Source organism: Rhineura floridana, chromosome 1 (assembly GCF_030035675.1).
Source record: "Rhineura floridana isolate rRhiFlo1 chromosome 1, rRhiFlo1.hap2, whole genome shotgun sequence".
Taxonomy (NCBI): Eukaryota; Metazoa; Chordata; class Lepidosauria; order Squamata; family Rhineuridae; genus Rhineura; species Rhineura floridana.
The window spans coordinates 255,922,878-255,934,552 of NC_084480.1; the positions used below are offsets into that span (position 1 = coordinate 255,922,878).

General features: G+C 40.6%; 1 protein-coding gene across 1 annotated transcript; it reads left to right on the top strand.

Annotated features, from left to right (window-relative positions):
* The first annotated feature begins 745 nt into the window (after nucleotides 1–745).
* Nucleotides 746–5,987, top strand: PPDPFL (pancreatic progenitor cell differentiation and proliferation factor like). The gene is made up of 5 exons (XM_061598512.1): nucleotides 746–908; nucleotides 1,946–2,049; nucleotides 2,571–2,663; nucleotides 2,900–2,999; nucleotides 4,530–5,987. Exons 2-5 carry the CDS (start codon nucleotides 1,995–1,997, stop codon nucleotides 4,540–4,542), a joined length of 261 nt encoding a protein of 86 aa, XP_061454496.1. The 5' UTR covers nucleotides 746–908; nucleotides 1,946–1,994; the 3' UTR covers nucleotides 4,543–5,987.
* Nucleotides 5,988–11,675: the final 5,688 nt, after the last annotated feature.

The following is an 11,675-nucleotide window of genomic DNA, read 5'->3' on the forward strand; positions in this document are numbered from 1 at the left end:
ACTCACCTCAGAAGGAGGCAATGGTAACCCCCTCTGAATGCTGCTTACCATGAAAACCCTATTCATAGGATCGCCATAAGTCGGGTTCGACTTGAAGGCAGTCCATTTCCATTTCAAGTAGGCAGCAGTGGGTAAACAATAGGCTGATGACCACACACATGCATGAATGCGCTTCAAGCACATGCAGTACAAGCACACGCGTGCGGTCGTCGAACAGGGCAATTTAGACATGGCCTTCACACTTTTGCAAGGCGAAACAGCGCTCAAGAAAAAAAATTTTTTAAAAGCACTCAAGCGTGCCCTCATTTAATGGGTTTAAAAGCTAGATTCGATGACTAAACGCGCGGCTGCTTGACCATCTGGAGGAAAGCGGCCACTGTGGCAAGGCTCCTTTTGCAACCCTCCACGCCTCCGAAGCAGCGAGAGGAGCCGCGAGGGTGACGGCCGCTCGGTGGCCGCCAATTCAAAAAGCTAGACGCAGGCCGACGGAAGAGCACGCGCTCCTCCCCCACTGGCCCAATCAGGCAGCACGTGCCCGCAGCACGCTCCTTGGCGCTAGTGGTGGTGTTATTGCTACTGCAGATGACCGGAGAGGGGAACTTTACCCTGCCTAGTCCGACCTGGGTTGAGCGAGGGCAAACCGACAGAGCGCCAAGCGAGTAAGGTTGTGCGCGATGTCCCCCCCCCCTTTGGGTTGTCGGCTCAAATTCCAGCTCCCTCGCCAAGGGCTCCTCTATATAAAGCCTTCCCTGACACTAAGCGTAAGACAGCAGACGGACAGCGAAAGCGAAGGTCGGCAGCTTGCTTATCCGGTTGTGCCCAGGTCTCTGTTTTCTGGACGTGAAGTGCGGGATAGTGTCTTTGATGTTAAAGGAAAGTGCCGCGTAGAAGGCAACGGGACAGTTCAGGTAAACTTAGGCACCACTTTTTAATTCTGTACATTCTGTTTCCCCCTTCCGGTCTCCTTGGGATTCTGTGAATGACCATCCAGACTTTCTGCAAGAGTAAGGGCTTTCTGGAGTTTGCTTCTCAACTCACGGGAACCCTGGAGACCGACTCATTTGAAGTATTTGTATAATGCTGTCACCTGGATTTGCAAAGGGTGCACTTATTTGGCTGAATTGTGAGTTTTTATTAGTGGGTAATCCAATACTTGTCCTTTTGTGTTACGGTTTTGAGCTGAAGGTTTAGTGTTTTTAAGGCTTTTGTAGCACAAAGATTATACTGGTGTAAATCTTAATGGAGCTCTTGGTGGAATCTTTAAGCAATGCCCTGATCCTAAACTTCCTGTGGAATTTGGAGCTGATTCATAGGCGATATGAGAAGCAGTTCCTTGCATAAGGTGGTAAACTCATGTGAACAATTTAATGATAGAGCAGCATACCCACCAAAGGCCCATCTCAGCATAGCTCAGAGGGACAACACATGCATTATAGGCAGAAGAGCCCAGTTTGTATCTTGGCCCTTTGCAGTTTAAGGTAGAAGGTGATGTGAAACATCTCTGCCTGAAATCCTGGAGGGCTGCCTGCTCCAAATCAGCAAGGCAGTACTGGGGTAGATGAACAAATCTGCTGCTCTGGTGGAAGGCAGCTTCCTGTGCTCCCAGTAGTTTTATGCATGGCCATCTTCTCCCACTTCAAAATGCTCCCACCAGTTGCAAGAGCATTTATTTGCCAGTATCAGAGTTTACTGATAAGGTGCAAATTGGCTGTTGTAGCAGTGAAATCTGAGGGATTTGTTTTCATGTAATGAAGATAAGCCTCTGGACTTTTGGACACATGCAGGAAAGATCTTTTTTTCCCCTGTAGGGAATTCAAACCTATAGGGTTTAAGGTCTATAATCTCATAATGCAAGTATGTAATACAGTTGCAAGCTGTACAGAGATCTGTATGCTGTGGCATAACAAAATAGTGTGTAACTTTCCTATTTTCCTTTCACCTGCAGGTGACCTTCCGTAATTCTTGCCTTTTGTTGCTGTGCAGTACCATTGCAAATGGCAGCTGTCCCCTCAGCTGGCTGCCTTCTGGCCAAGAACCAGTACTACAGAAGTAAGTTCTCTGCCTTGAAATGTGTGCATGTTTTTCTAAAGTTCTGAATGAGTGCTAATATAAGCTCAAAACATTTACAGTGTGTTTCTGAATAGAGAGCAGTATGCTTACTATGCACGTTATTAAAGGTTTTCATGTTCATGTTTAGGGCTGGCCTTTGATCTAATTGTGCCACAGGCAAGAAGTGTCTTTGGTACTCCCTTCCATTGTGAAATATCTCTTTTATGCCATTTATATCCTGTTTCAAGACTCATGCACACAATCTGCATACGTGACTTATTCCTGCCATATGACATTAAACAATTATACACATGGATCTGATTGCAATCACTTTTCATACACAATTAGTTGAGTGGCCACTCATGTTAAGAATTTTCCCATGCTTTTTTTTTTTAACTGAACATTTTGCCAATAAACAGTATGTATTATTTGTTTTAGTTACTGGGTGGATAGTTGAGTAGATCGCATGTGACATGTACCCTTTTCCCAAATGTGATGTAAGGTTTAATTTTTCCACACAGCACGACTGAATTCTGACTCCAGTGTTTCTTCAAGCAGTTCCTCTTGCTGTTCTGAACCCATGAACTTCTCAGACCAGGATAAAATCCTCCATGGTATTGTGTCTCAGTTAAAATTATTAGTTACAATCCAGAAAAGGTGAGCATACTTAATGTGAATCCTTGTATTGCCATCCTCAACTGTACATTTAGTTCCCATACATTTTCTATGAGACTTGAGTATGCTCTTCCTTTTCTGGTATTGTTGCTTCATTAAAATTAATAGCCTTTTTTGTGGCTTTGGTTTTTGTTACACAGTTATTCACTAACTCTGTACCTATGTACTGTTATAGGGTTACCTGAAGTGTTTGAAAGATGTTGGTGGATAAAAAGCTTTTTCCACTGTGAGCCAGTTCCTCAGAATGTTGGCAGGAAAACCTTATCAGCCAGCAGGTGAGAACCATTTCTCTTCTGGGGGGCATGATTCATTTGAATCAATATTCTTTTGGCTTTAGGGAAATCTGTGTTAATATGACCACTTTGCATTAAACAAATATTTGCAAGGATTATTCTGATGCTAATTTTAGTTGTGGTTTAAATACAGTAACAGAAATAACTCCTCTTGAAATTAGTGGATCTGGTATATTTAAATAAGGATATTAATTAATAATAAAAGAATAGGTAAGTATAGTCCAATTGATTTTAGCAGAGCATGAGAGTCATTAAATTGCCCATTACTGTCAACACGTACAGTGATCTTTTGTTAGTGAACTAGACCATAGAATAATAGCAAATACAGGGAAATTGCTATTCAGCTTTTAGGTGCTTGACATTAAAGTTGAACTAAATATCTGCAATTCCCATTCAGGTTTTTCTGGTAACAACATACTTATACTGCAGTCCTAAACTCAACGGGCCTTACTGCTAAGAAAGTATTCATAGGATTGTGTTGCAAGTGTGCGTCTAATGGACATCCTAAAAGTCCTTCCCTGTTACTTTATTAAAATCATGACTATCATGTTTCATCAAATTGCTGTTGTGGTGTACACCCCATTGATGTAGAGCAGTCTTCCCCAACCTGGTGCCTATGGTCAGAGATCATGGGAGCTGTGTTCCAAAATACCTGGAGGACACCAGGTTGGAGAAGGCTGTGGTAGAGGCTGTGTGCTTTGAGAATTTCATTTTCCAGATATTTTCTTCTGTGTAGAATTTAATATATACATAATTTACAGCTAATATCCATATACAAGAGCAATTTTGTTTTACAAGTCAAAACAATATTTTAAATCTAGTTTTAAAAGCAATAAATTGGAACCCTTAATTTTCAGCTTCCAGTTTTATGGGAAACAGATAAAAAAACATTTTCAGTTGAGCTTAGCTTATTATGTATAACAAAATTGCTTCTTTAGTGATCTGGAAGGCCACATTCACACTGTATATTTATTCCACTATTATGCCACTTTAAGCAGCCATGGCTTCGCCTAAAGAAAGGGAAGTGTAGTTTGTGAAGGATGCTGAGAATTGTTAAGAGACCTCCTCAGAGAGCTACAATTTTCAGAGTGGTTTAACAGTCAGTCCCTTTTTCCACCGAACTCTCGTAATTATAGCTGTATGAGGAGAATAACTCTCCTAACAACTCTCGGCACCTTTCACAAACTACACTTCCCAGGATTCTTTAAGGGAAGCCATGGCTGCTTAAAGTGGAATAATAGTGGAGTAAATGTACAGTGTGAATGTGGTCGAAATGATCTTCCCTCAACTGGTATGCAAACAGATTGTTTTGCTATTTCACGGGGGAGGGTGTTAAGGAGAATTCCACTTATATATTGTCAAGCTGCAAAACAACATTAAAAATTTAAGATCTCCAAAATCATCTAAGATTTGAAACTTAGACCAATGGGTTAATCTGTAGTTTCAGTTTTTACTTAAACTTGCTGGTAATACTTTGATATAAATTCTGTTCCTAATTTATTTTTTTGACAGTGCTAACAGCTGACTTGGACAGCAAACCAAAGACTCCTACAATGACATTACACACAGAGATTCATCTCTTGAAAGACTTGGGGTCTTCCAGGTGGCTGCATTTAGTTGTGTGAAGAAAACCGCCTGAAATATCAGGTGTAAGAAAAGTGCAGATTTCCAAGGATTTATCCATAGCTTATTCTTGTGGCAATCATTAATTCAACTTTCCATGTCTGCAGAGTTCTTGATACAGCACAGGTGTTTTACATTTCATAATGACTCTTGCATATCACTGAAAGAAATGCAAATGCAAAGTCTTGTTAGCATGGAGTGTCTGTTAATTATCCAACCTTTCTTTTGCAAAATTGAAAAGCATTTGCAGACTGTCTGGGGCAAAATGATTCAAGTTATTTTATCTTCAAACAGTCTTTCTTTCTCATAGCCTTAAGGTACTTGATCCAGACATTTGCAGTTAGTTTCCACTGGTTTCAGTGGGACTTGTCATGAATAATGTGGACCTTCATTAGGACCTAAATTCAACTAACTTAGTCTCAATCCATCCTGAAGTTTAGATTTAGAATGTTAGCTGTGCTTAAATTGTGCTTAGACTAAATTTGTTCAAAGATGTCAAATGTAGATATAAGTTCAGAAGAAATCTGGTTAAAGCTTCTCCATTTATGGAAGACTCCCTTTAAAAAAGATATTACATGGAAGTAGTTTCCACTGATTTCATTGGAATTTACTTCCACTTGGGTGTTATTAGAATCTGGTGTTGTTCTTTTGACATCAGATGCATGGAATGCAATTTACATGCATTTAGATGATCTACACCTTGATATGGGAAGTAATGTAATGACCTGAGCACGAGTACTTGATTTTTCATTGACTATGGTCCTGCTTCTAAAGCAGAAGAGGACAACTGGAATTCAGGCTTTTTAAAATTATTATTACTATGTTGATGGAAGAACGTCCTGCTTTATAGTAGCTCCACTTTTACTAAATGTAAATAATATATGTAAACAGTCTTATCAGTCAATGAAATGTGTGACTGTTACATGATGCAGATTTGAATATTATCTCCATGCTGTGACTTTTCATTTGACATACTTCTATTTTTCTCAAAGCCTTTAAAAATGCTAAGAGGATGACTTATCTACATAAAGGTCTGTGGCATCATGTCTGTGTGTGCTCATCATGCTTGTTTTGTCATTATGCTACTTACTGTGCCTGGACATGGAGGCTTTTAAAAAACAAACAAATCTGGTGGAAGAAATAGGATGACTGCAGGGTAAATAAATGTTGATAAGGAGTAAAGCAGTACACAAAGAAAAAAGGTCTGTTCTAACCTGTGCATTCTCTTTGTTACAGTTTATTCATCTTTGTACATGTAAAAATCTTGTATAGGTCAGAGCAATTCTTAATGTACAGAATTAACTATTTTTTTACTAAGTTTTGTACTAATAAAGGTTAGTAAATATATGCCGTTTGATTATTTGTTATGAACAACAAGAAGTTGTTCACATGCACCTGGAACCTTGGGGGTGGGGACAATCAGTTTAGGGGGAAGCTGAGCAGACAAAAACTAGCAAGCTAAACAATCTCATCTACCCCAACTCCTGTGCTCAAAACTGCACCTCATATATGATTTTCTTTTTTAAAATGGTTATTGTGGCTTTCTTACATGGTTCTTTTATGTATCACAGTGGTTCCCAGCCTGGGGGCTGTGAAGTAATTCAGAGGGGGCTGTGAACAGTAAAATTATTTATTAATTTTTTAAAAAAAGTCTTCACTCCCTGGATACTATCTGCTCCCCACTGCAGCTGCAGATGACACCTCCCCCTTTCTCCAAACGAGAGGGGTGGACTTTTGCTAAAGCACCAGAGGATCTTTCAGGCATGCCAAGGGCAGCCATCTGCCTATAAAACACATGGCAGATGTCAAAGGAGGCTGAGAGTGAAGCCACCAAGAAGAAGTTGCTTCACTGACTCCCGTCTCTTTGCACTGCTGCTGCTGACACCCTTACTCAGAACAAGTACTGCAGCTGAAATGTATTTATTATTATTGCATTTATATCTCACCTTTCCTCCACATTGCACAAGGTGGTGCACATAGTTTCCCTCCATTTCCATTTTATCCTTACATCAACCCTGTGAAATAGGTCAGGCTGAAAGACTGTGTCTGGCCCAAGGTCACCCAGTGGGCTCATGGCTGGGTGAGGATTTGAACCTGAATCTTAAAACAGCACTGGAGGGCATACCAATTTGATGAACTGTTACATTAAGAAAAGAAAGCAACACCTCCCTGTCTGCAGGGATCTTTTTATGGAAAGGGATATTTGGAAATGTGATTTTGCCACGCACCATTTTTTTTTCAATTAACAGAGGCTAAAATTACAATTAGCGTAGGGGGGTGAAATTTTTTGAGCTTATAAAAGGGGTCCCATACTCATAAAGGTTGGGAACCACTGATGTATCATATTGTTTGTCCCACCCTACCTTACAATCTTAAACATGGGTTTGCAGTTTTCAATTGCTCACTTGACATTTCCCAATGAGCCAGACCAGTTTTCTTGTAGTCAATCACTGGGAGTATTGGGTCATAGGAACATAGGAAGCTACCTTATACTGAGTCAGACCATTGGTCAATCTAGCTCAGTATTATCTGCACCTAACAGCAGTGGCTCTCCACTATGTCAGATGGAATGTTTCCTGCCCTACCTGGAGATGCTGGGCATTGAACCAGGGACCTTCTGCATGCAAAGCAGACACTCTACTACTGAGCTGTGGTTGTATTCCCTACATGCTGAGCAGTGCAAACCATGATCAAAACATTCTGTTCTACTCACTTACCCATTGAGACATTATAGGTGTCAAAAAGATTTAATAGGATTTCTATCCAGACCATAAAAAGACTTGTTACATAAAGGGATGGTTTTGATATTCTGATCAATAATGCAGTTGACAGAAACTAGGAGGGCAGCACAAATGCAAGAATAAAAGGCTATGGAACAATATGTTCAAACACACACCAATTCTTTTATCCAAGATCCGGATCATTAAAAAGTAATAAAACAGGTGCCTTTTGAAATAATTGCAATTGCCCAAGGAAAAAACCTTTGTGGGACTGATGAAACAAATATAAATGGCGATTGAGTGTACTGCTGTTTAGAAATATACAGAAAGTAGAATGTAAGGAAGAAAATTAAATTAACTGGGAACTTAATGTCGATGCATTTTGCTTGTCTAACAAGGAATTTAACTTCATACTGATTAATCCATATGTAAAGAGCTTGATTAAGAACATAAGAAAAGTCTGCTTGCAGGCCAATGGCCCATCTAGTCCAACATCCTGTTCCCAGGAGCCATCCAGATGCCTGTGGAAAGCCTGAAAGCAGAACCTGAATGCAACAACTCTCCCCACCTGTGATTCCCAGCAAGTGGTATTCTGAGACATATTACATCTGACAGTGGAGGTAGACCCTAGCCATTGTCTGTTGGAAGTGTGGCAAGAGCAACTCCTGTTTGGGTTCTTTTGTTTGTATTCCAGAAGGAAGATAGAGTTAGGATCCTCCAGCTGGCTAGGCTTGCCTACCTTTACCTGTGCTGTTCTGTACCTAACTTCCTTCCATTGTAAACTGATATGCTCAGGGAAGCTGACCTGCCCCTCCTTCCTTTATCTTCTTCAACTGCCCAAGGAGAGAGGAGACATCTCTGTCTTTGTTCTCTCCTGAGTTATGAGGGCAATACACAAGTCTGGGCATTGTGCCTCCAACTTAGTTAGCTAGTTAGAACTAGGTATGCCTTTCCTATCTACTATACTCTGGACAAGAGGCTACTGTAAGGACAGAATATGGAGAAACCGATTCGTTCCCAATCTGAAAGGGTGTGAGACGGGTGCATTTTATCACCCTATTTGTTTAATCTATGTGCAGAACATATCATACAGAAAGCGGGATTGGACCAAGATGAAGGAGGTGTGAAAAGTGGAGGGAGAAATATCAATAATTTAAGATATGCAGACGATACCATACTCTTAGCAGAAACCAGTAATGATTTGAAATGAATGCTGATGAAAGTTAAAGAGGAAAGCAGAAAAGCAGGACTACAACTGAACATCAAGAAGACTAAAGTAATGACAACAGAAGATTTATGTAACTTTAAAGTTGACAATGAGGACATTGAAATTGTCAAGGATTATCAATACCTTGGCACAGTCATTAACAAAAATGGAGACAATAGTTAAGAAATCAGAAGAAGGCTAGGACTGGGGAGGGCAGCTGTGAGAGAACTAGAAAAGGTCCTCAAATGCAAAGATGTATCAATGATCATTGAACACTAACGTTAGGATTATCCAGACCATGGTATTCCTGATCTCTGTATGGATGTGAAAGTTGGACAGTGAAAAAAGTGGATAAGAGAAAAATCAACTCATTTGAAATGTGGTGGTGGAGGAGAGCTTTGAGCATACCATGGACTGTGAAAAAGACAAATAATTGGGTGTTAGAACAAATTAAACCAGAGCTATCATTAGAAGCTAAAATGATGAAATTGAGGTTATCATATTTTGGACACATCATGAGAAGACATGATTCACTAGAAAAGACAATAATGCTGGGAAAAACAGAAGGGAGTAGAAAAAGAGGAAGACAAAACAAGAGATGGACTGATTCCATAAAAGAAGCCACAGATTTGAACTTACAAGACCTGAACAGGGTGGTTCATGATAGATGCTCTTGGAGGTCACTGATTCATAGGGTTGCCATAAGTCGTAATCGACTTGAAGGCACATAACAACAACAAAGTATTTCTATAAATAAAGTAGTTTTTTCTTGTTTTACTAAGTCTCAGTGATTTAAATGTAGGGTAAAAGCCTGCTTCTTAGGTAAATGCACACACTCCAAGCTCAGACTGCTGAGTTACTCTGCATATCCATAACATTGTCATTCAATATCATTTTTACTAGTTCTTATGAAATTATTGCTAAATCATTAGTAAAAGACAGTATCATTTCGGAAAGTGATATTACTTTTGAAAAAGAAAAAAATGACTGAGGGTACTGTGAGATTCAAAAGAATACCAAATTACTAAATTCTTGCAATTTGAACCTGTTGGTTGGGAGTGGGGAACTTTGGTCCTCCAGACTACAACTCTCAGTAGCCCTAGCATGGCCAATGGCCAGGGAAGATAGGAGTTGTAGTTCAGCAATTTGCAGGACCAAAGGTTCCTCACACCTATTCTAGAGCCACAAAAAACAAAATTCCTGCCTGCACATATAAACATAAAATTTGCTATATTATTGAAGATGGGAATAATATTGTTATGGGTTTGGGTTTGAGTTGAATACTCTCTATGAGTCCCCTTCCAGCCTCTGATCTGGAACCCTGTACCTGGTGGTGAGAAACCGGCTCTGCTGGTCAGATGAGTTCCCTTTTGTCAATCTAATAGAGTGGCCAGGTGAGTTAATGGGCTTATCATTAACTGGGCCAGGGAAATCCTATTGTTATGGAAACTGTTCAGGAGAGCTCCCCTCCCTTCCTGAAGCCAAGGAGAGGCTCGAGTTTTGAGCTGAGTCTGAGGAAAGGCTGGGAACTGGAGGCAGGCAGAGAGGCTGGCTCTCTGCACTATGGTTTTAGGGTGCCTCCTGTAAGCCTGATGGAAAAAGAAATATCTGTGGACTGCTGATGTGTTGAACCCTTCCATCTTAAGCTCAGGTTGAAATGTGTGTAAATAAATAAAACATATTTCATAAAGACACCACAGTCTCTGTTGATTTTCTTTTCAAGGAAACCAAACCCTGGGTAAGAACATAGGAACATAAGAATAGCCTGCTGCATCAGGCCAGTGGCCCATCTAGTCCAGCATCCTGTTCTCACAGTGGCCAACCAGGTGCCTGGGGGAAGCCCGCAAGCAGGACCCGAGTGTAAGAACACTCTCCCCTCCTGAGGCTTCCGGCAACTGGTTTTCAGAAGCATGCTGCCTCTGACTAGGGTGGCAGAGCACAGCCATCACCGCTAGTAGCCATTGATAGTCCTGTCCATGAGTTTGTCTAATCTACTTTTAAAGCCATCCAAGCTGGTGACTATTACTGCATAACTGCAGGGACCCCTGGAAATCTCTCACCGCTCAGAGATTGGAATGGCGAGCAACAATATCATTTCTTAATAATCCCTTCCTTGGCCCAAAGTATCCAAATCTTTCAGCCTTTTGTCATAGGACGATTTGGGCTGCATACATACTCTACATTTAAGCACATGCCTTTCTCCAAGGAATCCTGGGAATGATAGCTTACTCCTCACAGAGCTATAATTCCCAAACTACAATTCCCAGGATTCTTTGGAGGAAAGCATGTGTTCTAAATGTATGGTGTGTATGCAGCCTTGGTCTCCAGGCCTCTCACCATCATTGGCACCCTTCCCTGCACACATTCCAGTTTGCCCATACACTTCTTAAACTGTGCTGTTGCAGAACTGACCAATAAGGAAACTCGGAGAAGGGTTGGGTGTTTTTCTTCTTCATGCACATCTTACAGGAGAAGGCATGGGCAGCTAATTTTATAGCACCTATCACCTGTGTGAAGAGATCATATTTTAACTGCAAGCCATTTCATCCATGAAGATAAGATCCAATTACTTGACTGTGCCCTCAGTGACTTTGGCACTATATTTGAGATATGTTTCTTTTCCAAAATAGTGTTCTGTATTGTCATATGCCATAGCAGCAGCAGTCTCTTCTATAAAAAGTAACAATCTAAACAAGTCAGTCCTAATATATTTAATTCAAGGTAATACTATGGGCATGATCCAGTTAAAGTTAACCTTTTAATTCCACTGTTCAATTCAATGAGAGAAACTGAAGCTTGTGTTTAATGTCTCCACTGAAAGGTATCAGTTTTAAAAGTGTTACTTTCTGGCTAGATTGTCCCCTATGGAATTAACTTCATGTCCTCTCTTAACACTCTCTGGCTTTAGTCCACAGCGCATGTAATCTGGATCAGTATCACTGACCTTAATGGGATATTCTCAAATGAGAGGATTCAGTATCTCAATGAGAGATGTCAGTCCAAATATGCTTACTCACTTCGAACTTCATTCATAAACTTGATGCAATCTTGATGCCAAATCCACATCTACTGTAGTCCCCAGTGAGGTGTCCTGTGCAACATCTGCTG

Bases quoted from the DNA above. Each gene is read 5' to 3' on its own strand.
- PPDPFL (XM_061598512.1), top strand. From the start codon at position 1,995: ATGGCAGCTGTCCCCTCAGCTGGCTGCCTTCTGGCCAAGAACCAGTAC. The intron at 2,050-2,570 runs GTAAGTTCTCTG...TTTTCCACACAG, and splicing joins CAAGAACCAGTACTACAGAA to CACGACTGAATTCTGACTCC. The intron at 2,664-2,899 runs GTATTGTGTCTC...GTACTGTTATAG, and splicing joins CCAGGATAAAATCCTCCATG to GGTTACCTGAAGTGTTTGAA.